This window comes from Littorina saxatilis, linkage group LG1 (genome assembly GCF_037325665.1).
Source record: "Littorina saxatilis isolate snail1 linkage group LG1, US_GU_Lsax_2.0, whole genome shotgun sequence".
Classification (NCBI taxonomy): domain Eukaryota; kingdom Metazoa; phylum Mollusca; class Gastropoda; order Littorinimorpha; family Littorinidae; genus Littorina; species Littorina saxatilis.
The window spans coordinates 68,309,101-68,336,317 of record NC_090245.1 but is presented as its reverse complement, the minus strand read 5'-3'; the positions used below and the strand labels follow the sequence as shown (position 1 = coordinate 68,336,317).

General features: G+C 39.4%; 2 protein-coding genes and 1 long non-coding RNA gene across 3 annotated transcripts in view; 2 read left to right on the top strand and 1 right to left on the bottom strand.

Moving 5' to 3' along the window:
* The window catches only part of LOC138950706 (uncharacterized), a 134,967-nt gene that overhangs the window by 105,774 nt on the left and 1,976 nt on the right, over positions 1–27,217 (top strand). The window lies entirely within an intron of this gene.
* On the top strand, positions 45–27,211 carry LOC138976974 (peroxisomal multifunctional enzyme type 2-like). Its single transcript, XM_070349870.1, has 22 exons — positions 45–143; positions 3,757–3,810; positions 5,038–5,145; positions 6,176–6,235; positions 6,645–6,713; positions 7,257–7,341; positions 7,742–7,929; positions 9,364–9,480; positions 13,597–13,662; positions 13,950–14,006; positions 14,615–14,706; positions 14,999–15,077; positions 16,558–16,715; positions 17,783–17,906; positions 19,327–19,499; positions 19,982–20,051; positions 20,564–20,670; positions 22,620–22,706; positions 23,018–23,095; positions 23,750–23,897; positions 25,338–25,471; positions 26,541–27,211. The coding sequence occupies exons 1-22, from the start codon at positions 86–88 to the stop codon at positions 26,634–26,636; spliced, it is 2,208 nt and encodes a 735-aa protein (XP_070205971.1). The 5' UTR covers positions 45–85; the 3' UTR covers positions 26,637–27,211.
* On the bottom strand, positions 10,164–12,457 carry LOC138976967 (uncharacterized). The gene is made up of 3 exons (XR_011459210.1): positions 12,299–12,457; positions 10,763–10,840; positions 10,164–10,374 (listed from the first exon to the last, which is right to left on the bottom strand). It is a non-coding gene; the product is annotated as an uncharacterized lncRNA (long non-coding RNA).

Genomic DNA, 27,217 nt, shown 5'->3' with positions numbered 1-27,217 from the left:
GTGTCAGAAAGAGACCAATCGTAAACTTTGTTACTAACCGTAAAGACCTTGAACTCGCTGGGTCAAAGGTTCCTACCAAGCAATCATGGCTGCTCTCATCAGGTTCGACGGGCGAGTAGCTCTTGTAACTGGTGCTGGCAATGGTAAGAAATGGTTATTTTCTTAAGCATAGGTTTCAGCTCAACGTGTCCATACTTTTCCAGGCTTTACCGTATATTTTGAGCGTATGATTTCTGTTTATATTGTTTTAGCCGTCTCACAACACTTTTTTTTCCGTCTAATCAGAAAGTAGACTGCACGAGTCCAAAGATCACAGACACAGTACACATCCCCCGAACTATTTTCACATTTGGGAAAAGAGACGGGCTTTCATGTTTCAGCACCGTATTGTTGTGCTGAATTGCCTAAAATCTTATATATTATATATATGATATATTTTTTCATGTGTGCATTAATTATTGATACTTTTGTTTAATTTTTATAGATCACCAAAAATTCAACTTGAATAATGTTTGGACAGGATAAGGTTCAAGGTACAATATAGTTACATTCAGCTTGCAAAAAAAGTTGTACGGCCTCCATGCAGATTAAGAGAAAAAATGTTTTCTCCACCACCGCTGCTGATGTTTTGACTTGCATTTATTCTAATTGTAGATCTAGGACTTCTGAGAGTAGGTTAAACTAACTTAAAGGGGTGGCAAAACACACACACGCACTATTGTAATAGCACATCCTGCTGAAAAAGGATTGACATTGCATGATCGCCACAAAAACGCTCTCAGGAGAGGATCTGTATTTAAAAGAAAAGTTACATGTACCTATAATTTTCTGTGATGTACGCAAAATACTAAGTAATTTGAGTGTAAATTCTGTGGCATACATTGATACAATCAATAAAAATACAAACTAACTTGATTGTGCATGACCAAATGTGCATACTTACGTAAATTGGGTAGCATTCAATCACCTGGAAAGTTTATACATGTACGATCATTCCTGCTGTTTTGGATTTTATTATTATTGAGTCACTTGAGAAAAAGTGACTCTATGTAATCGGTCAGTGTTAGTCTGTCCGGCCATCCGGCCGGCCGTCCGTAGACACCACCTTAACGTTGGACTTTTCTCGGAAACTATCAAAGCGATCGGGCTCATATTTTGTTTAGTCGTGACCTCCAATGACCTCTACACTTTAACGATGGTTTCGTTGACCTTTGAACTTTTTCAAGGTCACAGGTCAGCGTCAAAGGAAAAATTAGACATTTTATATCTTTTCTCGGAAACTATCAAAGCGATCGGGCTCATATTTTGTTTAGTCGTGACCTCCAATGACCTCTACACTTTAACGATGGTTTCGTTGACCTTTGACCTTTTTCAAGGTCACAGGTCAGCGTCAAAGGAAAAATTAGACATTTTATATCTTTGACAAAGTTCATCGGATGTGATTGAAACTTTGTAGGATTATTCTTTACATCAAAGTATTTACATCTGTAGCCTTTTACGAACGTTATCAGAAAAACAAGGGAGATAACTAGCCTTTTCTGTTCGGCAACACACAACTTAACGTTGGGCTTTTCTCGGAAACTATAAAAGTGACCGGGCTCAAATTTTATGTGAACGTGACTCATTGTGTTGTGAATAGCAATTTCTTCCTGTCCATCTGATGCCTCATATAATATTCAGAACTGCGAAAGTGACTCGATCGAGCGTTTGCTCTTCTTGTTATTATTATTATTATTATGAACATTTGTGCGCCTAATCTAAATATAGCCCTAGGCGCTTACAAAATATACAATACATAGTGAACATTATACAAAACACAAATCGACAAGGACCAAGACACTCGGACTCATACACTCGCAGACAGACGCACAGCGAGAACGCGACGCACTCACTCATACCAACCACAGGCACATGCATTTTGAAGACGGAAAAACAGTCATAAATAAATAAATAAATTATTGGATACATAAAGTTAGTTGAGAGAAGAAGAATAGAGCTGGAAAGGGAAGAAGAAGGAGAGAGAAGGAGACAGATTAAGGACCAGCAGGAGAGGGGGATGGGTGGTCATTAACAGACTACTGACTATTGAGGGAAGAGGTGTGTTTTGAGTGAGGTTTTGAATGATTGCATAGATGTGGAGTGCCTGAGTGAGTGCGGGAGTTGGTTCCAGATGGATGGGGCCTGGTAAGAGAAGGTGCGCTGGCCATATGTTTAGGTGCGTGCTGGTGGTATCCTAAAAAGGCGGGTGTCTGCGGAGGATCTTAGGGAGCGAGAGGGGGAGTAGACATCAAGAAGGTCAGAAAGATAGCTAGGGGACCATAGATCAAAGATTTTATCTACTTGGTTTAGGTGCATAATTTGCATCCATATCTTATCAGGCCTTGTCACCACTGTCAATGAAAAGTGCATGTGTACTGTATTTTGTATACAGTAATTTGCATATATATACAGTATTGCATATTGTAATTTACAGTATAATAAAAACACAGATTTTTATTTTAGATCAGGAAACATGCATGCTTTGTTTACTCTCACCAACAGTTGTTTACTTATACAAACACGTACAAAATAAGTAGTTTTTAGCAAAAATAAAATATGAAATCCTACGAAGAAATGTAAAACTGTTCAGTTCGTTTGGGTGATATTACAGTGTATTTGAACTATAAATCTAAGTACATGTATGTAGATCTAAGTCCTCACCGTTTAGAAGTGTATCATGTCTCGTGACCTTTATGTTAGCTAGCTTAGTCGCTTGCACTAGTCATTACTTAGATCAAGCATACATATTTACTGCAGAGGTAGTCACAGTGTTCTTTGTGGATGAACTCCAATGCAGTGCTGTTAATGACTTTTGTCCCTGGCAGTGGCAGTGTATAAGACAGTATAGATTATCAGGGGTTAAGTAGGCTCTAGGCTAGCTGAGAGTGTAATGGTAATTGAGGTCACTGTTACCTAGACGGCAGAACAAATCAGTTTTAGGCCACACAAAAAATAGTCTGTTTACTGTAACATAGGCAAAACAAATAGGGTCGGTAGGTCGGGATTTTTTAAAAAAATTTTTTTTCCCAAAAAAAACACATATTTTTAAGTTATTTTGCCAAAAACAAAGATTTTGTTAATTTATTTATTTTTTCCCCAAATGCCAAAAAAAAAGTCTAGGGTCGCGCGAAAAAATAGGGTCGGTCGGGATACCGTAAACAGACTATTTTTTTGGGGGGGCCTTATGTATATCGTGGTGTGCGTCTGCATGATGAGGACTGGAGATAAGCTGCTCACTTACAGATTACATAAAATCTAGTTATGTTTTCTTGTATCTAATGGAATGTGTAGCATGTTTATAATACAAATAGTGTTAATGATAAAAAGTGATCATGCTGAAGACAAGCAAATTGCTGGGTAATGTATGTTTGATGGATCTGACACAATCTCATCTGTTATGATGCATGCATGCGTGTGGAACGTTTTGTGTATTTCATCAACATTTTCATTGCACCATAATCACATTATTCTCCTAATAAGCTGTTTTATGTGGTTAGTTCTGGTCTTTTTCATGAAAATATTCACGTTGCCTTGAATAGTATTACTTGAATTAATTATACATTTGTAGAGAATGCATGATCTATCCCTGCTGTTTTAAGGATTCAGATACATACATTCAACTAGTTAAGCGCAAGACCACTCAGTGACTGGGTATTTTTTCCTCAGTACAGTAGTCTAGTTGCAGAATATGAGAACATGTGTACCATTTGTTTCTAGGTCTTGGAAGGGCTTATGCGCTGGCCTTGGCAGAAAGAGGTGCATCTGTTGTTGGTAAGTGCATGGACACTGTGACATATATTCCTTTCTCTTTCAGTGCATGTGTACAAAGTTAAAAAAACAAAGGATTACTGTACTCACCGATACAAAGACGACACAAGACGATTACGAATTTTCGCTTCTGGAAGCTTCATCAGGAAAAGAACACAAAAGACAACAAAAAGCAGACGCAACACGGAACGCACAGGGTTTGAACGAAAATGGAGGGGAAACACGCAAAAAATGTGTATTTTAAGCCTGTTCTTAATTGGGCGAAGTCGACTACGTGAAGTATGCTTCACGAAGCTGGACGCACAGAGCTTTAGCACTCAGAGTGTTTGGTCAAAAGACTTCGCGAAGTCGACTTCAGGCTCATTTAAAGAACACCTTAACAATCAGTGGGGAGAAAAAAATAATGTTGTTTCTGACTTGATGATGGTACTCTTTGTTGTCAGTGATTGTTCATAAGAATTCTGTGATTGTTTTCCATTTACATTTATTTAAAAGATGTTCCTTTTTTTGGACATTATTTGACAGACAGTTCTTTTGTAGACTCAGTAATTAATTACTTGTATCTATATTATTATATATATATACGACTTGTGTCTGTGTGTGTGTGTGTGTGTGTTCGCGATGCACGGCCAAAGTTCTCGATGGATCTGCTTCAAATTTGGTGGGCATATTCAGGTAGACCCCGGACACAACCTGGTCGATGAGAATTTTCAACACGTGCTCTCAGCGCGCAGCGCTGAACCGATTTTGGTTTTTCTGTTCATCTTCCCAGATCCATTCCCAGTAACTCTTCCTTATCTTCTCCAGTGTTTTGCGTTTATCTCCCTTCCTTCGTGTGGCGTCAATCCATATTCTCGTTACTATTTTTAGAAGGTCACTGTCCACAATGCTTTCATCCGGCAAAGCCGGATATTCCTGTTACTATTTTTAGAAGGTCACTGTCCACAACCCTTTCATCCCGGCAAAGCCGGGTATTCCTCTACTTCTTCCCGGCAAAGCCGGGTACCATTCGGCTCTACTTCTTCCCGGCAAAGCCGGGTATCATTCGGCTCTACTTCTTTCCGGCGAAGCTGGGTACCCGGCGAAGCGGGTATTCATTCTAGTTGCATATATATGTATCATATTCTTTCCTGATAAGTTTTTTCTTTTTCTTTTCGTGTCTGATTCATTTCTTTTTCTTTATGTTAATCACGTCTTTTGATATACACATACTTAATTAATTGTTTGCAGTGAATGACCTTGGCGGTGACATCAAGGGTGGTGGAAAGAGCTCCAGAGCTGCAGATAAAGTTGTGTTTGAAATCAAGTCAAAGGGTGGAAAGGCTGTGGCTAATTATGGTAGGTACCTACATGTAATTGCTTAATATCTTCATTACATTTTTTTTCATTGTATAGATGAAATCCCTGTCATTTTTAGTCAATAGTCAGTATGTATATGGGGAAGAAACTATTATACCAGGAAGGGGTAATGTACCAGACACTCAGAGATACCACCAGGTTAAATTCTGAAGATTAGTACTCGTACATGCATTATACATGGTAGCTTTTTTTGAGTCACTTGAGAAAAAGTGACTCTATGTAATCGGTCAGTGTTAGTCTGTCCGGCCGGCCGCCCGGCCGTCCGGCCGGCCGGCCGGCCGTCCGTAGACACCACCTTAACGTTGGACTTTTCTCGGAAACTATCAAAGCGATCGGGCTCATATTTTGTTTAGTCGTGACCTCCAATGACCTCTACACTTTAACGATGGTTTTGTTGACCTTTGACCTTTTTCAAGGTCACAGGTCAGCGTCAAAGGAAAAATTAGACATTTTATATCTTTTCTCGGAAACTATCAAAGCGATCGGGCTCATATTTTGTTTAGTCGTGACCTCCAATGACCTCTACACTTTAACGATGGTTTTGTTGACCTTTGACCTTTTTCAAGGTCACAGGTCAGCGTCAAAGGAAAAATTAGACATTTTATATCTTTGACAAAGTTCATCGGATGTGATTGAAACTTTGTAGGATTATTCTTTACATCAAAGTATTTACATCTGTAGCCTTTTACGAACGTTATCAGAAAAACAAGGGAGATAACTAGCCTTTTCTGTTCGGCAACACACAACTTAACGTTGGGCTTTTCTCGGAAACTATAAAAGTGACCGGGCTCAAATTTTATGTGAACGTGACTCATTGTGTTGTGAATAGCAATTTCTTCCTGTCCATCTGATGCCTCATATAATATTCAGAACTGCGAAAGTGACTCGATCGAGCATTTGCTCTTCTTGTTGTTTTCTATGACCATGATTTACCAAAAATTATCCTTATGATTAGCAGTTAAATAAGAACAGCATAATCTTTTATTTACGTTCATCTTGTTTTTGATAGATTCTGTGGAGGAAGGAGAGAAGCTGGTTCAAACGGCACTGGAAAACTTCGGCAGAATTGGTGAGTGTTCTGCTCTTGTCGATTCTCTTTGTTTTGTTGTGAAAGAACCTTTCCATGGAATAGCAGAGGGTTATTTGCAGGGTATTTATGTTAAATACAAAGATGTACCTACTTGCTAAGCATTGAGTTAAACTTTTCTTTATTTTGGTTTGCTTTGTTTACTAATGGATTATAAAGTAAATGCACTTAACAATTTAACAGATACAATGATTAGATAGCAAATTTAACAATTCAATGCTCTCAATATTATTTTCTGTTCCCTTTCCTTTTCTTTATTTTCTATCTATTTTTTATTTTTTTTTTTTATTTTTGTAGTTAAGTATTCTAGATTTAGCTTTGCAAAAGGAAAAGATTTTGGATTTCCTACTAGCTTTTTGAAAATGCCATGTTACTTTTTTCTGTTTTTCAGACATTGTCATCAACAATGCCGGAATCCTGAGAGACAAGTCCTTTCCCAGGATCAGTGATGATGACTGGGGTAAGATGCCTAAGAAATCTTAGTCTTCAGCTTATTGAGTTTTGTCATTTTTGTGTGTGCATTCTTGTATACTTATTGATGTCGATGTAATCTGTGTTAATCTGTGCCTTAATTTTTGGGGGTATTTGTCTGTATGTGTGAAGTATGTAACTGCATATGACTTATTGTGACTACAGATGTTAGTGTGTTTGTTTTACTCTTTCATAGTTTGTTTGTTTGTTCGTTCATGGGCTGAAACTCTCACAGCTTTTAACGTGTATGACCGTTTTTACCCTGCCATTTAGGCAGCCATACGCCGCTTTCGGAGGAAGCATGCTGGGTATTTTTGTGTTTTCTATAACCCACCGAACTCTGACATGGATTACAGGATCTTTTTCGTGCGCACTTGGTCTTGTGCTTGCGTGTACACACGGGGGTGTTCGGACACCGAGGAGAGTCTGCACACAAAGTTGACTGTGAGAAATAAATCTCTCGCCGAACACTCTTTCATAGTAAAATCAGCAGGGTATTAACGGAATGGTTCTTCTTGTGACTTTTTTTCAGACATCATTCAGAAAATTCACCTGAGGGGTTCGTTTCTGGTGACCCGTGCTGCCTGGCCTCACATGAAGAAAAACAACTATGGCAGGTAAGATCAAATGACAAACGGGATATCATACTATTAAAGTGCTCAGCTATTGTTGTCTTGCTTGTTATATTGTCTTTATTGTGTTTTGAGCAGTAACACCTTTTTGTTACTGTATGTATTTAACGTGAAATTAGAATTCTGGCTTTATCAGGTTGTTTATTATGCCAAGCAATGTTGTCCTATCTCTTTGATGGATAGCTAGGCTGAGTTGTTCCTTTGTGTGTCTGTGTTTGTGTTTTAACGTTCTTTTCAAGACTGCTCTGTGTCATGATTTTTGTTTTTTCGCTGCTCTCGATAATGCCTATGGATCATACATACAGTGTTAACTGAAGATGCAAGTTCTTTTCAAGACTGCCCTGTGTCACAATTTTAAAATTTTGATTTTATTTTTGTCACTCAGGATCATCATGACCGCCTCCACTTCAGGGTTGTACGGCAACTTTGGTCAGGCCAACTATTCAGCGGCCAAGCTGGGCCTTCTGGGACTGAGCAACACGCTAGCCATTGAGGGAAAAAAGAACAACATTTTCTGCAACACCATCGCTCCTCTTGCTGGTTCCAGGCTTACCAGCACAGTTATGCCCCCTGGTGAGTGACATTTTTTGTTTATATTGGGGGGGGGGGGGGGGGGAGGGAGTTGGGTCGTTTATTTATTCTTTTTTTAATTTATTTTATTAACAGAAGGAAAAGAAGGCTTGTACATGGGTGTTACTCTTCCGGCTTTTGCCGGATTTCCGGTTTTTGAAAAAATCTGAAGCCGGAAATTCCGGTTTTCCGGGTTTTCAAAAAAAAAAAAAAAAAAAGCTTCGTTTCGTTAAGTTGAAATAACAAGCAGCGGTTCTGATCCGACTTTTGACACCGGTTTGCGTGCTTTCTCGGTTCGCTCCCTTGGATTTGCCGCCATCTTGCTTATTATGATTTGGTTTCGTCGGTGTCCAGAAACTTTCTTTCAAACTTGAGCATTTTGGACCCCTGCCTTTCAGGTTTTTTTTATTTTTCCCAGTAACACCCATGCTTGTATGAAGGTTCAAGATTTATGCCTGTTGCGCCTGGTGGGTTATGGATGAATTCTCCGATCTACCGGAGGTCCAGATATGTCCAGACCTGCTAGTGCCTTACAACCCATTGTGTGCATACGTGCAAGCATTTCACACGAACATTCGACCTAGACACAATCATTTGTCGTAGTAAGCGTAGACATCCGGTCTGCTCCCCGCCTAATGGCCGATGTCTTCCGTCTTCGGGGGACTACGTGGGTTTAAATTTGGAGTGGTCCTTCTCCTAGAGGAGTTTCCTTGCAGGGATAGTGAGCCTCCTCTGCCCTCGTTTTAATTTTGGAGTGATCTTCTCCTAGGACAGCTGCCTTCCAGGGTTGACGAGCCTATCCTGCCCGGCTATTTAACCCATAGTTGGGGGTTGGTTCATGGGCACCAGGGTGTATCCACACGCCGGTGGGCCTGCATGCCACACGTCTAGGGGCCAACCTCCTCCGAGTCCTTGTAGTTCAGCCTGGGGCCTTTCGGTACCCAGTTCACGCCTGTCGCCACGATGGAGGCACTACAAAGGGCTTGCTGTGGAGAGGTTATGTACTGGCAGGAGAGACTGACGCAAGCTGCTCTCTTTTCGCGTTGTCCTGAAAAGGACGGTGCTAGCCAGCGGTGAGGGCTGAAAGCGAGAGGTGACAAGCACAAAACACTTCGCCAACACACTAGACACATCACACAACCATTTGACAGGCAAGCATTTCACACAAAAACACACACATAAAATTCCTGCAATCCATGTCAGGAGTTCAGAGAGTTATGGAAACATGAAAATACTCGGCATGCATTAGCACCTACATTGCAGGTGGTCTTTCATGACAGGTATATTTTGGTCAAGGTAAAAGGTAAAGGGCAAACAAAATGTGTCCTTCCATGAGAGGTGTCCTCTCATTGAAGGGGCCTTACATCACAGGTACCACTGTATTGGCAAATGATTTTCAAGTTAACCAACTCTGTTGTTTATTTACCTTTGCTTCAGATCTCATTGAGGGTTTGAAACCTGACTACAACGTCCCTTTGGTATTGTACTTGTGTCATGACTCATCCCCGACCAGTGGTGACTGCTTTGAGATGGGCGCTGGCTGGATTTCTCAAGGTAGTACATTTTGCTTCATAAAGACTATTCAATGAACCATTTGCGCTCAGTGTGTGTCTGTCTGTTTTTGGGACTGTTTTTGTGTCTGTCTCTCTGTCTCATACTTTGTGTATGTGGGTCACTCTCCTGAAAACTGGTCAGATGTGTGACTTGAGTGCCCAAAAATAAAGTTAGTCAAAATTGAAATATTTTGGTGTGTTTGGTTTGTTTAACATCTCAACTTTCCAACACAAGGTTTTGAAAAGCAAGATAAACTTTTGGAAATGTTGTAATTTAAGATAATGTGTTGAAGGTTGCCTCGTCTCGCGTGAAACACAGGACACCATTAGAGGCACATTTTTACTCTTATCATAAAAAATACAAGTGATTATCATGCAATTTCCAATGAGATACAATAGAAATTGCTTCATAGAAGTACCAGAAGTTTCAAAATATACCATACACTTACATAATGGGGGGATTACTATGAGGACGCCAGATCAACAATTTCCTCATTCACAGAAAACCTTTCCAGCAAGTGATCAGAAATTGCTATCTGCAAAATTGTATGATTTAAAGAATCTCCATGACAGGACTATGGACATACTTTGAAAAATCTTGGTAATACATGCAGATATTCATCAAATGACACAGAACGTCTCGCGTGTAACCATGGACACCGCAAACAAACACAGACACCAATATCAGTTAACCATGGGTTTATTTCAGTCAAAACGAAACAACTTTTTATTGAAATGTGTGTCTGCCACGTCTGTCAAGAGTTGGGACAGGCAGCACCTCAACTACTTCCTCAAACTTCACAAAAAATATCTCCTCCACAGCAGGCCACACAAACGATGATCCTTGTTTCCTAAGTAAACGGACAACCACCCCATTCCCATCCAGTGTGTCAATCTGTGGACAAACAAATGAACCTTTCTTAAAATAGAAAAATTAAAAATAGTAACTGAAAAGGTTTACATCATGAATTAAAAATACAAGGAGCAAGTGACACCAATAAACTTGGAAATGTCTACCTCAGAAAAGCAGACAACTGAAGCTCTCCATTCATACCAACTAGGGGTAATTTGGTACTTGAAATACATGTATAAATGTAATTGATTCCATATGTAACCTGCACTTACCATGCCATGGAAAGACTTTGCTAGGAATGTCTGCACAAATCAGTATGGATACAGAAAATTAAAAAAAAATGACTGCATGCAAGCAAAGTCATTCCAGTATAATAAGATTAAGATTAATGAAAAACATGTTAAAACAATTATTTACAGTAGAAACGTACCGGTCTCTCTGATCTGCTCCTGGATCAGCATTGACTGGACTGGCAGAAAGGATAGGAGCATTAGCAGCATCCTGGCATCTGAAAAAAAAGTATGCAACAGTTGGAGTCAGATATTTTAATTGCTACCACAGCTTTACATCGCACATTGAGGTACATAACAGTGCATGTTACAACCGTCAAGATCCCAAGATACACACATTGGAAATCAGAGTGGTTCTGTCCTGAACACATCCTCGTAACACAAAGAAACAACAAGTCGCGTAAGGCGAAATTACTACATTTAGTCAAGCTGTGGAACTCACAGAATGAAACTGAACGCACTGCATTTTTTAACAATGACCGCAGTGAAACTGACGAGCCTGTTTAGGGCGGTAGTGGTTTCGCTGTGCTGCATAGCACACTTTTCTGTGCCTCTCTTCGTTTGAACTTTCTGAGCGTGTTTTTAATCCAAACATATCATATCTATATGTTTTTGGAATCAGGAACCGACAAGGAATAAGATGGAATTGTTTTTAAATCGATTTCCGAAATTTAATTTTAATCATAATGTTTATATTTTTAATTTTCAGAGCTTGTTTTTAATCCGAATATAACATATTTATATGTTTTTGGATCAGAAAATGATGAAGAATAAAATGAACGTAGTTTTGGATCGTTTTATAAAAAATAAAATTTTAATTACAATTCAGATTTTTAATGACCAAAGTCATTAATCAATTTTTAAGCCTCCAAGCTGAAATGCAACACAAAGTCCGGCCTTCGTCGAAGATTGCTTTGCCAAAATTTCAATCAATTTGATTGAAAAATGAGGGTGTGACAGTGCCGCTTCAACTTTTACAAAAAGCCGGATATGACATCATCAAAGACATTTATCCAAAAAAAGAAAAAAAACATCTGGGGATATCATGCCCAGGAACTCTCATGTAAAATTTCATAACGATCGGTCCAGTAGTTTACTCTGAATCGCTCTACACACACACACGCACAGACACACACACACATATATACACCACGACCCTCGTCTCGATTCCCCCTCTATGTTAAAAAATTTAGTCAAAACTTGACTAAATGTAAAAATGACTACACGCTGTGTAAAATCTGCTCCAGTGCAAATGAAAATGCCAGTATCTGTCATAATTTCTGCCCCGCACGCATCGCTGACACCGCATGCGGAAAGCAGCAATGGCGTCTGCTATACGAACGAGACAGCTCTGGCTATGATGAGAGATTCAAACGTTATTTCTTGAGATTCTCAACAAAACAAATGAACCTGAACCACATGATCTAATCTTCATTTAAAAAAATAGAAAATAAACTAACAAGAGGCGCAAAACAATCATAAAAAACGAAAACTTCTTTTCACGTTGGACTGTACCTAGATCTACTCTACCCATGAATTTGCCACTTGGTTGCGTTTTTCTGACAGAAAGGCATTTTTTTTCGAATTCAGTTTGTAAACATGACAAAATCATATTAGTGGTTTAAGTTCTACACGCAAAATAGTAAAAATAGAGCCGTCGTAAAGCTCAAACTTACCTCAAAGGTTGTGGTATCATGTACCGTCTCGCACGTCTGTCGTCAACTTTGGCGCGGACACCGCAACAACAAAGTTTTCCTGCGTCTAACCGCGTGCTCGATTGTACGAAAACACGTTTGCACCGTGTAACCCCCACAGGGACTCCCTTATATTCATGCGCGAAGTTTGCCAGAAAATAGTTCTGCAATGTGCTCACACGTATCGCAAATTTTCGGACACCACTTGCAGATCTATCAGAACATCTCATTAAACTTGCTTTACAGACTCAACTTGAATCTCATTCAATCGCGATTAACGACATCGAATATTTTACTATGTCAGAGTAGAATTATCCATCCCCTGAAACAGTATGCACAAGTTATGTTTGGGCATGGCGTTGAAGCTAAAAATAGGACACCAGGCGTGACGTGCGAGACGATTGTTTCTACATGGTCAAATGCAACCAAGTTATTATCAAAAGATCGTTTGGGCGCATCGGGCGGGTGAAATCAAATTCATACACAGGAATTTGCAACAATTGTAGAAAAATGTGTTATCAAATGGGTAAATTTGAGGCATGTGTATGTGCAGAGATAGCATGTCACACTTTCGAATGGAAAAAAGTGGCGATTTCAGAGCTTCTGCAGTGCAAAGCAAATCACAGAATTTACAAACGCTTTAGTTCTTGTTCACACTGTTGCTCCAAATAACACTGAAGACAACAAAACACATAAAAATAAAGGAAAGTAATTGTGTTGTTGTTTATTTAAATGTTTTTGTACGCTGTCCCGACTGACCCGTTTCCAGGAGAGTGACCCATGTGTATGTGAAACTTCACCTGAGAAAATTGTTATTCTGAAAATAATAGCAACCTAACAAAGCATGTATTTGAATAGGTATGTGCTGGTAAATTCCACAAAACATTCCACCAGAGGTTCAACCGTACGAAACTGCTGATGAATATTATGGTTCCTAATTTTTGTTTGTTTGATTGGATGTGTATTTTCAATTAGTTCTCAGGTAGCACAACTTTTTACTTGTAGCTGTAGCATAGCAGTGTTTCGGCAAATCAAATTTCAAGTGTTTGCGAAGATAGATGTATCAGTTGAGCTCTAGCGTATTTTCTTTCATTCTGCAGTTCGTTTTGAGTACTTAAAAGGAGCAATTGGTTGTATGTGTATTTTTAAGCTCTCAGACAGCATGACTTTTGTCATTTTACTTGTTCAGCTGTAGTCTTGAAACGTTCCGGCAAATACAAGTATAAGAGTTTGTGAGTACATATCAGATGAGCTTCAGCATATTTTCTTTTGTTCTGCAGTTCGTTTTGAGCGCTCAAAAGGAGCTGTTGTCAGGACTCGAGACAGCTTTGGAACACCAGAAGCAGGTAAATTTGGAGAAGTATTTCAACTTGCATGTTTCTGCTTGAAGTATGTGTTCTCGCAGTGGGTAGCGTGTGAGTGTTAAGTGTGTGCAGGGAATCAGCATAGTTTTACAGAAGATGGATGATCATCAAAAGGAGCTTCGCATAATTACTTGCAACAATCTTCACTCATGCCGTTTGAGTGATGTTGAAACTTGGCAGCTGGTTTCTACAAATATATACACATGTTTTCGTTTTCTTGATTTCTTTTGTCATTATAAGACGTGCAATTTCATTATTATTTTTTTCAGTACGAGAAAACTGGGAGAAGATAACAGATTTCACTGACAGCGATAAACCAACAAGAGGTAAGAGTACTGTGATAAGTAAGATCTACGCTTTTTGGTTGAAACAATTACCCTTGAACTTACTTTTTGATCTTTTTCTTTTCTTTTCTTTTTCCTTTTTACATTTAGTCAAGTTTTGACTAAATATTTTTAACATAGACTGGGAATCGAGATGAGGGTCATGATGTGTGTGTGAGTGTGTATGTGTGTGTGTGTGGGTGTGTGTGTGTGGGTGTGTGTGTGTGTGTGTGTGTGTGTGTTTGTGTGTGTGTGTGTGTAGAGCAATTCCCAGGAAAACTACTTGACAGATGTTCATGAAACTTTACATACAAATTATTCCAAATGATATCCCCAGACCCGTTTGTCAATTTTTGTGATAAATATCTTTGATGATGCCATATCCGTCTTTTGGCGACAGTTGAGGTGGCCCCCTTTAAAAACACTTTTTTAAATTAAAATGTTGATGTCAATTTTGTTTAAAATGTCAAAGTTTTGAAATGTGTGATCATGCGTGATCATGCCACAAGCAGTTGATTCTTCTGAACAACATTCTCAGCCAGTCAGAGCATAGATGTTTTTTGTCAGAGGATTTTTACATGGTGTTCTTTTGTTATTTTTCCTTTTTCTAGGTAACACGCCATTCCTGGTGGAAATGCTTAACAAGTTCAAAGAAGAGGCGTCATCAACTCCCTCCTCAGGCACCGAAGGTGGTACATTACAGGTACAGACTAACGTGCGTGTGTGTGTGTGTGTGTGTGTGTGTGTGTGTGTGTGTGTGTGTGTGTGTGTGTGTGTGTGTGTGTGTGTGTGTGTGTGTGTGCGAGCGTGCAAGCATGCGTGCTTGCGTGTGTCTTGGCTGGTCCCTTGGTTAGTCTTAGTTTGTCTGTTCTTTACAGCGTAAGAGAAGGATGTGCCATTTGCTCAATCCATTCCTCGATGAATTAAATGATTGTACATCTTTTGAACCATCATGTTGTACAGTTACCTTCCTTTCTATCTCTTTTGATGTGCAGAACAAAATCAGTGCCTTTCAACCGCCTCCAGAATCGTTCAACTTCACTGAGAAAGACATCATCCTTTATGCTCTTGGAGGTCGGTTCCTTCCATCAAAATTTCCTTGTACACCATTGATGTGAAGAGAGACACAAGAATACGTCACTAAAATGCTATTAGTTATCACTTTTACGCTGCCTTTACATGACACTACATATACAGTGGTATCTGCGATGAAAGGACACCCTTGGGACCCCCGAAAAATGTCCCTACATTGCAGGTGGCCTGTCATGACAGGTATATGTTGATAGAAATAATGGAACAAGTCGCGTAAGGCGAAAATACAATATTTAGTCAAGTAGCTGTCGAACTCACAGAATGAAACTGAACGCAATGCCATTTTACTCGTAGCATCGTCTGGCCACCGCTCATGGCAAAGGCAGTGAAATTGACAAGAAGAGCGGGGTAGTAGTTGCGCTAAGAAGGATAGCACGCTTTTCTGTACCTCTCTTTGTTTTAACTTTCTGAGCGTGTTTTTAATCCAAACATATCATATCTATATGTTTTTGGAATCAGGAACCGACAAGGAATAAGATGAAAGTGTTTTTAAATTGATTTGGACAATTTAATTTTGATAATAATTTTTATATATTTAATTTTCAGAGCTTGTTTTTAATCCGAATATAACATATTTATATGTTTTTGGAATCAGCAAATGATGGAGAATAAGTTAAACGTAAATTTGGATCGTTTTATAATTTCTAATTTTTTTTACAATTTTCCGATTTTTAATGACCAAAGTCATTAATTAATTTTTAAGCCACCACGCTGAAATGCAATACCGAAGTCCGGGCTTCGTCGAAGATTACTTGACCAAAATTTGAACCAATTTGGTTGAAAAATGAGGGCGTGACAGTGCCGCCTCAACTTTCACGAAAAGCCGGATATGACGTCATCAAAGACATTTATCAAAAAAATGAAAAAAACGTTCGGGGATTTCATACCCAGGAACTCTCATGTCAAATTTCATAAAGATCGGTCCAGTAGTTTAGTCTGAATCGCTCTACACACACACACACACGCACACACGCACATACACCACGACCCTCGTTTCGATTCCCCCCTCGATGTTAAAATATTTAGTCAAAACTTGACTAAATATAAAAAGGGCCAACAGAAGGTGTCCTTTTAAGGGAGGTGTCCTCTCGTCGGAGGGGCCACACATCACAGGTACCACTGTAGTGCTTTTTTTATGGACAGCAGTCTTCAGAAACTAAGAGGATCAGTGGTAGGAACATTAAAATTTGACAGCAGAACAGTACCTTAGTTTAATATTTACTTTCTAGCTTAAATGTATACTTTGGGGAACATATTACAAGAAATGATTTGAAAACTGGAGGATTTAAAAAAAAGTGTTTCGGCTTTGATGTAAAAAAAACAAAAAACGCTCAACAGCATTATTATGTGATTGATTTATGGTGTGGTTTGAATTGATCGTTCCATACATGACCTTTTCTTGATTTTGAGTCTTTCTTCAGATGAAAATACACTTATATTCTTCTGCTTTCTTTCTGAACAGTGGGTGTGTCGACACAGCAACCAGACTACCTGAAGTTTCTCTTTGAGAATTCAGAGGATCTGACCACCCTCCCGACCTTTGCCGTCATTCCAGCCTTCGACTCCATGGTCCAGGCTTCTGCTGGGGGCATTTCAGGATTTCCCATTGACCCCACCAAGGTACAGTGAAACCTCTGTCTTTAGACCCATCTCTTTCAGACACAGTTCTGTGTTTTCCGTTTGGGAAGACGCTTCAAATGTAGCGTACGTGCCACTCAAAAACTTTGTTATCGAATAAACTTGGTGTCTGCCTGTTTGACTGTACATGGAACTAAAACAGTCTATATCACCTCTCACGTGAAAGCTGGCAAAAATGTACCAAGTGATAGTGTCACAAAAGATATACTGTATCTGTACACTTAATCATTGTTTAATTTGAAACTTAGCAGGAAGGTAAAAGAGATGTTAATTTTGTTGTTACTGGTTGACCAAATCCTGTTCTGTGTTCTCTCAGAAATATACAGAAAGGATTAAGACCTGATTTTTACTGTGTTTTTGTTTATAGTGTCAGTAATTTTACATCTGTTTTTTTTAATATTCTCTGTTATAAGACCAACAATTTTTAGATTTCTGGAAGTACTGAAATAGCTCTTGTGTTCCTCTTTCATTTTGATATTACCTGTTGCTGTAAGTAGGGGAAGGGTAACAGATGATATGTGTGAGGTTGTAATAGCAATTGTGCAGTTTACGAGAGTAGAGTTGGACTGAAAAGGACAGTTCTATGTGTGTGTCTGGGAACATTAACTGTGCACCCATTGTTTATGCTTTGCTTGTGTGTCGCTTCTGATTTAGAAGTGTACACTGGTGTGACAGGGTGACGCAGTAGTCCCCCTTGTTACACCGGGCAGTTACTCTGCATTGATAGAGTTGTCTTCCTGCCAACGTGTGAGCTATTTATAGTAACCCTCGAAATTTTTGGTACGTTGGAAGACAGCTGACCAGTGAGATGTAGAGTAGCTATTTTTGATGGGGTCTGCCTGCTGTTTTTGACTTGTATGCTCTTGGAAACCTTTGCGTACCCATGGCAGTTTTTATAGGGCTGTTCACTTAGCTCTAAAATCTCAACCCTGTTTGACTGGCTTTGCCTCCAAAGGTGATTGTTGTGTTTCAGGCACTCGGTTACACTGGTAATAAAACCAATTTATATACCTACTGAACGTGTTATTCTGTGTGTTTGTTGCTATTAGGTTCTCCATGGAGAGCAGTACCTGGAGCTGTACAAACCATTCCCCACGTCAGGGAGTCTCAAGTCCATAGTGCGAGTGGCAGACATCTTGGACAAGGGGTCTGGAGCCCTCATCCTATACAATGGTGTGTCTTCAAAACTTTTGATGGTGTTTACATTGTAAGGCGGTTCTTCCTTACACTTAGATATACAGTGGTACGTACCTACAATGTGAGGTACGTTCCACCAGTGAAGGGGCACATGGCAATAAACACCTTCTGCAGTTCTCTTGTCTATTTTATTTTCAAAATTATCCCAGTCACAACCATGCATCCATGCAATGTAGGAAAATTTTTTTGCTTTCCCTTCATGGTAGGTATATACCACTTTAATGTTTTGTTTTGTACTTTTCACATGAATGTTTGAACACAAGGTTGATATCAAAACTAGACAGAGGCTGTTCGGCATCTAAGGTCATATTATATTTGAGTGCTCTGTTGTTTATGACAGGCAAATGTTTACTTGAGGTCAGGCTGAGGGATGTGGAAAACCAGGATTTTGTACTAAACTCAAAGCTTGACAGATTTGTGTCTTCTAGATACAGTCGAGATCGCTTTACACGAAATGAAAGGGACCAATATTTTGTTAGAGTTAACGTTTTTTTGCGATAACGAAAATTATCAAACTATTTTGAAATCGGTTTACTTGCAGCGATGTTCTCGAAACTTGTTTGAACTGCTGACGCGATTCGGTTTCAGCTTTCGGTTTGAACGGAAGTACTCTTTTTAAGAATACAGCCCGCGTCTTGTTGTTGTTAACTTCGCAGGAGTCTGACTTTCGGGTCCCTTCATTTCTCTGACAGCGAATAAAAGGCTCTATTTCCAAAGGAAGCCGCTTTTTTCCATGTTTTGATGGGCCAATGAAGTGATGAAATGATTAAAGCATAGAAGATACCCGTTTTAAGTATAAACGCTTCAACAGAGTTGATTGGTGCTGACCAACCGAACAAACGCGTGTAAGCCGTAGAGTGTTTTCGGAAGTGGCTTCAGAATCTTGATACACCGTGACATTTGTGTGCCATCTGCTCCAATTTCCAAAGTGAGAGATTATGGAATTATCGGGAAGAATATGCACGCGCAAGAAGCAAACACCACAAGAGAGCTGTACCGACTTCGTGATAAAGTAGAAGTTTACGTCGACAATTTCATTCTTTCTTTCAATGGGCCGTGCAAACACGTGAACACTTCTCGCTTTGGAAGCTACAAGTTGAAAAAACCCAGTTATTTGGTGGTGCAAGAGACCGAGAATCGGCTTCGTGTAAACGTTTTTTGCGTGAGTCTCAGATCGTTTTGTTTCGCGTTATGATGTTTTTTTTAGTAGGGTTTATGAAGGGAATGATTGGGACTGACAACACGTTTGGCGTAATGGTTTTTTTTGGCTTATCGTTTTTTGTGTTAAATGATCTCGACTGTATTGAGATATTGTTAATTACACAAACTCAAATCATACCCCCACCTTTCATGGCTTGATTAATGGTTATACTTTTCTTTTCCTTTCTGTTCACAGTGGAGACCCAGGATGAACAAGGAGACAAAGTGGCATTCAACCAGTTTGCAACCTTTGTGGTGGGATCAGGGAAGTTTGGCGGCCCACGGAGCTCTACTCAGCACAAACTGCCAGTGGACACGCCCTCCAGAGCTCCAGATGCCACAATGTCTGAGAAAACTTCTCTTGACCAGGTAAACATGAGAAAGGGTGGTTGTGTGTGTGTGTGTGTGTGTGTGTGTACGTGCGTATGTTCATGCGTGCGTGCATGCATGTGTGCGCGTGCGTTCTTGCGTGCATGGGTGCTTGCGTTGTTGTATGTGTGCATGTGTGTTAAAATGATTTTGCTTCTTGTAGGCTCAGCTGGTATTAACATCAGAAGTAAGTCTGCTATGTAAAGTAAGTGATATCTGCATATTAAAATGAGTGACACGATTTGGGCGGACATTGAATATTTGGATAGTTAGTTAGAAGGCGTGCATTTTGAGAATATAGGCACAGACACAGAAAATAATGAGCCTACTGGTTCCGAAGAAAGTGAAAGATATTCTGTTTTTAAATAAGGAGTATTTTAGGCTGGGGATAAGACAGGGTGAATGTTTGCTTGCTATTATCCATTCGCATGATTTTTCTAGAGCCTTGTTTTAGTAGTATGGTGACTTGTGTGTTCTTCCAGGCTGCTCTTTACCGACTGTCAGGGGACAGAAACCCTCTGCACATCGACCCAAGTTTCGCCGCAATGGGAGGTAAGTCATCAGTCTGGTTTTTCTTTTAGTCTGTTGAAAATGAGAAAAAACCAAGAACGAAAATGGTATGTTATTTGAACGTTTAATAACAGACTTATGATACAGATAATAAATCTAAATGAGAAATGGTCCTGGAAACTCGCTCAATAGACACAATCGAGGCAAGGTTTTTTTAACATTTTAGTCCGCTGCTTTGGTTTCATACAATCTTTTTTTTCTTAAAAAGCTAAGCAGATGAGATATAGAATCACAAAACAAAAATGGAAAAGAGTTAATGGAGCATTTCATTGACAAAAACAAATCATTCGCTAGCACCTCACTCTATTGATTTTTAATGTTGTTGAACAAGATACACAATGGACAAATAATGATGTTAAGACAAACACTCATATTTCATTGTGAGCCTAATTTCCCCTTCTAAAATGGCAGGAAGAACAATCAGTTGAAGATCAGAAAAGAATGAAAGAGAAACTTTTGCAAAGATCAGACTCAAACCAAACATACTTTTTCAGGGTTTGCTCAGCCAATTCTGCATGGTCTCTGCTCCTTCGGGTTTGCTGTGCGACATGTCATGAAGACATATGCTGACAATGACATGACCAAGTTCAAAGCTGTCAAGGTCAGTCGAAATGCTTGGTCTAAAGTGGCTTTACAGTGGAACTCATCTTTTAATACCCCCCAAAACTGAGAAAATCGGGTCTTAAAAAGGAGGGAGTCTTAAAACGGAGTAATAGGGTGGGGATGTAGCTCAGTCGGTAGCGCGCTGGATTTGTATCCAGTTGGCCGCTGTCAGCGTGAGTTTGTCCCCACGTTCGGCGAGAGATTTATTTCTCAGAGTCAACTTTGTGTGCAGACTCTCCTAGGTGTCCGAACACCCCCGTGTGTACACGCAAGCACAAGACCAAGTGCGCACGAAAAAGATCCTGTAATCCATGTCAGAGTTCGGTGGGTTATAGAAACACGAAAATACCCAGCATGCTTCCTCCGAAAATGGCGTATGGCTGCCTAAATGGCGGGGTAAAAAACGGTCATACACGTAAAATTCCACTCGTGCAAAAAACACGAGTGTACGTGGGAGTTTCAGCCCACGAACGCAGAAGAAGAAGAAACAAGTCGCGTAAGGCGAAAATACAACATTTAGTCAAGTAGCTGTCGAACTCACAGAATGAAACTGAACGCAATGCAACGCAGCAATACTCGTAGCATCGTCAGTCCACCGCTCATGGCAAAGGCATTGAAATTGACAAGAAGAGCGGGGTAGTAGTTGCGCTGAGAAGGATAGCACGCTTTTCTGTACCTCTCTTCGTTTTAACTTTCTGAGCGTGTTTTTAATCCAAACATATCATATCTATATGTTTTTGGAATCAGGAACCGACAAGGAATAAGATGAAAGTGTTTTTAAATTGATTTCGAAAATTTAATTTTGATAATAATTTTTATATTTTTATTTTTCAGAGCTTGTTTTTAATCCAAATATAACATATTTATATGTTTTTGGAATCAGAAAATGATGGAGAATAAGATGAACGTAAATTTGGATCGTTTTATAAATTTTTTTTTTTTTACAATTTTCAGATTTTTAATGACCAAAGTCATTAATTAATTTTTAAGCCACCAAGCTGAAATGCAATACCGAAGTCCGCGCTTCGTCGGAGATTACTTGACCAAAATTTCAACCAATTTGGTTGAAAAATGAGAGCGTGACAGTGCCGCCTCAACTTTCACGAAAAGCCGGATATGACGTCATCAAAGACATTTATCAAAAAAATGAAAAAAACGTCTGAGGATATCATACCCAGGAACTCTCATGTCAAATTTCATAAAGATCGGTCCAGTAGTTTAGTCTGAATCGCTCTACACACACACACAGACAGACAGACAGACACACACACACACACACACACACACACATACACCACGACCCTCGTCTCGATTCCCCCCTCTACGTTAAAACATTTAGTCAAAACTTGACTAAATGTAAAAAACGGAGTAATTAGATTTACAGAGGTTATGAACAGAAAATCTGAGAAAACAGGGTCGTAAAAGTGAGGGAATCTTTAATCGGGAGGTCTGAAAAGGGGAATTCAGCTGTACTGTGATTGTGACTTGGATTAGGACTGTTTTGTGTTGTTTAAAAACTGTACTTGTATTTTATTACAGTGGTACCTGTGATGGGGGGCCCTTTTGATGAGACTGACACCTCCCAATAAATGACACACTCTGTAAAGTCATTATGTCTATTATCTTGACCAAAAGTAAACCTGTTATAGCAGGCCGCCTTCAATGCAAGGGCACTTTTGGCTGGTTCTAAGGGTGTTCTTTCATCACAGGTACCACTGTACAATTAGACTAACGTCATAATCACTGTTGTGTGGAAGCAGTGCTGTAAATTTCGGATGCATGATTTTTTCTTTCAGTCTCTTTGCCTACCTAATCTTCCAAAAAATGTTTGAACTGTGCTAGTATGATACCTTTAGCTAAACCTGATCAGAATCTTTGTTTTGTTGTATTTGAGGTAAAATATAAAATGGTAAAAATTAACATTACTCTCATTATGTAATGTTTCAGGTGCGGTTTTCCAAACCTGTGCTTCCAGGGCAGACCCTACAGACAGAGATGTGGAAAGAAGGAAATCGTGTCTTCTTCAGGACAAAGGTAGACATATTCAGATTTATATCTTATTTGGACATATTCACAAATAAGTCCCATGGAGGTGAAGGCAGAGTGAACATTTGAGATTCAGTCTGTGATGGTGATCGAGTCTCACACAGGGCTGAGATATTAGGATATTTCCGTAATTTGCTTTGTAAGTTTAATCAGTGTTATCTTTCTATTTACACTGACCAACTTCGTACAAATATATAGCCAATTTGTTGTATAATGCAGAGGAATAGAATGCAGATCTATTTCTGACCATTTTCCTATTGCTGTTGCCGTATGAAGTATGTTTTATTCTGTATTACCAGGTTGTGGAGAATGGGAACATCTGCATCTCAGGAGCCTACGTTGACCTCAAACCTGGAGCCACTGGGGGTCAGACACAGGTAATTCTATGCTTCAAGCTTCTTTCACGAGCATAGAGAGAGACACAACACAGGCAAGCCCCTCTTTCCTTCCTGTCGACGTATGCTGTTGGAAAGTTGCTGCCCTTTGCATGTTGAACAGCTGTTATGCTGTAGAGCAAGCGAGAATTGTTTTCAGGAGAGCTGACAAACCATAGGTTTTCCTGGAAGGAATCCTGAGTCATAGTTCAGGCAGCTTCTCTCTCCTAAATGGCTCAGCAGTCTCCAGGGTAAAAGCAGCAATGTTGTTTGTTTGATGCAGCATGCTTTGAAAACAGATACGGGAAACCCCTCTTGAAAGTTATCTCAAATCAGAATGTTTTATACTTATGTTTCTTTTACTTGCTGAACTTGCTGAATTCACTCTTGAGTTTAATTCTTTTTAATCAGCATTACTGTGAATGTCAGTATTAGCATCAGTTTTGTTGTATTTTCATGGTTCTTGTAACAATTATTGATGTCATATCATCGTCATCCTTACAACTACCAGAACCTTTTTATATTGCGTAGCAACTGCTTCCAAAATATATTTTTATCTTTGCATTTATCCTTCTTGCTTTTTTCATTTTGTCAAGTATTAGAAAAGATATATAAATTTGATATAACCACTAAAACAGATAAATTGTCTGTTACCAGTCAGCACCAGGGGCAGCCACTCTTCAGAGTGACGCTGTTTTTGACGAGATCATGAAGCAAGCAAAAACACGCACTGACCTGCCTTCCAAGATCAACGCCATCTTTCTGTTCAACATTACAAAGGACGGCAAAGTTGCTGCTACCTGGAGTAAGTGCTACATGTATCATTCATTTCGCGCTTGTATGTGTCATGTCATGAAGTGCTGGTGTGTATACATTTTGTGTGCATGAATGTGTGTGTTTGTATGTTTGTATATATGTGTGTGTGTGTGTGTGTGTATGTGTGTGTGTGTGTGTGTTTGTGTGTGTGTTTGTATGTGTGTGTGTGTGTGCCTGCCTGCCTTCCTGCATGTCCATCCCTCTTTGCAGATGTGAGTGTATGTATTTGTGAAGGGAGAGGGATAGTAAACCTGCCAATGCTCAAGTCAAAAGGTTAACTGCAAAAAAGTTAGTGCTGACTAGGAACGTTATATGCATTTCTCATTATATTATTTATACATACATACAGATGTAGAGACATATTTTTGAACAAATAGTCTAGATGTGTGCACAAAACTTCTCTTAGTTTTATTCTGAAACTGCAGTTTTACCTACCTCAACTTTGATATAGGAAATTTTGGGCATTACAGTAGAATTCTCCCCTTTTAAGACCTCTAACAATCTCAGAAGGTCTTCTTTTTCTTCTTCTTCTTCTTCTTCTTCTTCTTCTGCGTTCGTGGGCTGAAACTCCCATGTACACTCGTGTTTTTTGCACGAGTGGAATTTTACGTGTATGACCGGTTTTTTACCCCGCCATTTAGGCAGCCATAGTTTTCGGAGGAAGCATGCTGGGTATTTTCGTGTTTCTATAACCCACCGAACTCTGACATGGATTACAGGATCTTTTTCATGCGCACTTGGTCTTGTGCTTGCGTGTACACATGGGGGGGTGTTCGGACACCGAGGAGAGTCTGCACACAAAGTTGACTCTGAGAAATAAATCTATCGCCTAACGTGGGGACGAACTCACGCTGACAGCGGCCAACTGGATACAAATCCAGCGCGCTATCGACTGAGCTACATCCCCGCCCCTGAGAAGGTCTTCAAAATAGGGAGTCTTAAAACAGATGTAAATTTACAGAGGTTGTGAACAGAAAATCTGAAAACTCAAGATACTAGAAAGGAGGCGATCCTTTAATTAGAGGTAAATTTACAGAGGTTATAAACAGAACATCTGAAAACTCAAGATACTAGAAAGGAGGCGATCCTTTAATTAGAGGTAAATTTACAGAGGTTATAAACAGAACATCTTAAAAGTCAACATTCCTAAAGGGAAGAAATTAGTCTTAAATTGGGAGATAACATAAGATAAGAAAACTTCAATGTCCATTTTCATTTGACACAAACATAGACATTTTTCTTTTGGCGCTACATCACATTTCTATTAACACAAAGATATGATAAAAAAAAAAGCTTTATCAAACATAAATACACTACTAAGATCAACTTATTGCATTATCATGGAGGTCTCAACAGAGACAGTACGTACCAGTAACCACTGTCCATTTTTGGGCATGCGGTTACTTATTTTGATGTGTTGATGATGCAGCTGCAGACATGAAGACTGGCAAAACAGGAGACGTGTACCAGGGACAGCCGCGCAATGGAAAGGCTGATTGCACCATCACCATGACTGATGACGACTTTATGGCCATGCACAATGGAAAGCTGAATGGTCAGCAGGTATGTGCTTGGAGTTTTTTTTTTTTTTATGTTAGTTATTTTTGAGTCACTTGAGAAAAAGTGACTATGTAATCGGTCAGTGTTAGTCTGTCCGGCCGGCCGTCCGGCCGGCCGTCCGGCCGGCCGTCCGTAGACACCACCTTAACGTTGGACTTTTCTCGGAAACTATCGAAGCGATCGGGCTCATATTTTGTTTAGTCGTGACCTCCAATGACCTCTACACTTTAACGATGGTTTCGTTGACCTTTGACCTTTTTCAAGGTCACAGGTCAGCGTCAAAGGAAAAATTAGACATTTTATATCTTTGACAAAGTTCATCGGATGTGATTGAAACTTTGTAGGATTATTCTTTACATCAAAGTATTTACATCTGTAGCCTTTTACGAACGTTATCAGAAAAACAAGGGAGATAACTAGCCTTTTCTGTTCGGCAACACACAACTTAACGTTGGGCTTTTCTCGGAAACTATAAAAGTGACCGGGCTCAAATTTTATGTGAACGTGACTCATTGTGTTGTGAATAGCAATTTCTTCCTGTCCATCTGATGCCTCATATAATATTCAGAACTGCGAAAGTGACTCGATCGAGCGTTTGCTCTTCTTGTTATATTCAAGTATTGATTGATTGATTGATTGATTGATTGATTGATTGATCGATTGATTAATCTTCTTTCTTTTTTTTTTGTTTGTAGTGACTCGAAGCCATTAGAGTGGGATGTTACTATGTGTCTGTCTTTCTGTCTGTCTGTCTTGTCTGTCCATGCATCTGTGTCTGTTGAGTTTGTGATGCTAATTGATGTTGAATGAACAGATGAACGAATACCTCAGTAACTTTAAACTTTCAGTGCGCATTTTTGCTTTTGACTAGTCCAAGTAGGCAAAAGAAGGTATCATTAAAGGCACACTATTCCTTGCTATTTTGTCACTTTCAGTGTCACCAGTTCACCTCATTCGCAAGTACACCATGTTTTCTATGTTTCTCTTTTGTAGTTTCAGCTGCTTATCTACACAAAGACCTCAAACATAAAATAACATTTTTCGCGTGTGTTTTTATTTTCTTCCTCTTCAGGCATTCATGAGCGGGAAGCTGAAGCTGGGAGGAAATATAATGTTGGCGCAGAAGCTTGGTGAGGTCCTGAACGCAGCAAAGCAGGCCAAAATGTGAACATCATAAATCCACAGATTGAGATATGAAATAGCTTTGGGCATTCCTATGGGTTTTCTCCTGAGTTCAGACACTTGACAGACTATGGAACACAATGATTATAGCTATGCAGGCTGTCATGAGTTGATATCTAGGAATACGAACATTTCGCAGATTTCTTTGTTGTTATATGCTGTGCAAGATTTGTGTGTACATTGAAGAGAACATATGTCACAGTTTGAAACTGTGAGTGAGTTTTGCAGATTGTAATATCTATTCATAATTATTGGCTGGGAATTCAAAGGTTTTTTTTTAAGTGGATTGTTTTGGGTGATGTAATACAGTGATGCCTCTGATGTGAGGCCCCTTTAAATAAAGGACACGGTCTCCCAATAAAGGACTCCTTCTGTTGTCCCTTTGTCTATTATCTTGAACATACCTGTCATGACAGGCATGCACCAGCAATGTTACACCTTTGGCTGGTGCTAAGGGTGTCTTTATCACAGGTACCACTGTATTTTATTGATATAAAGTGATTTATCAATGAGTTTTAGTAAATATATCTGCACTTTTGTATGAAGGAAGACTTAAAAATTGTGTTT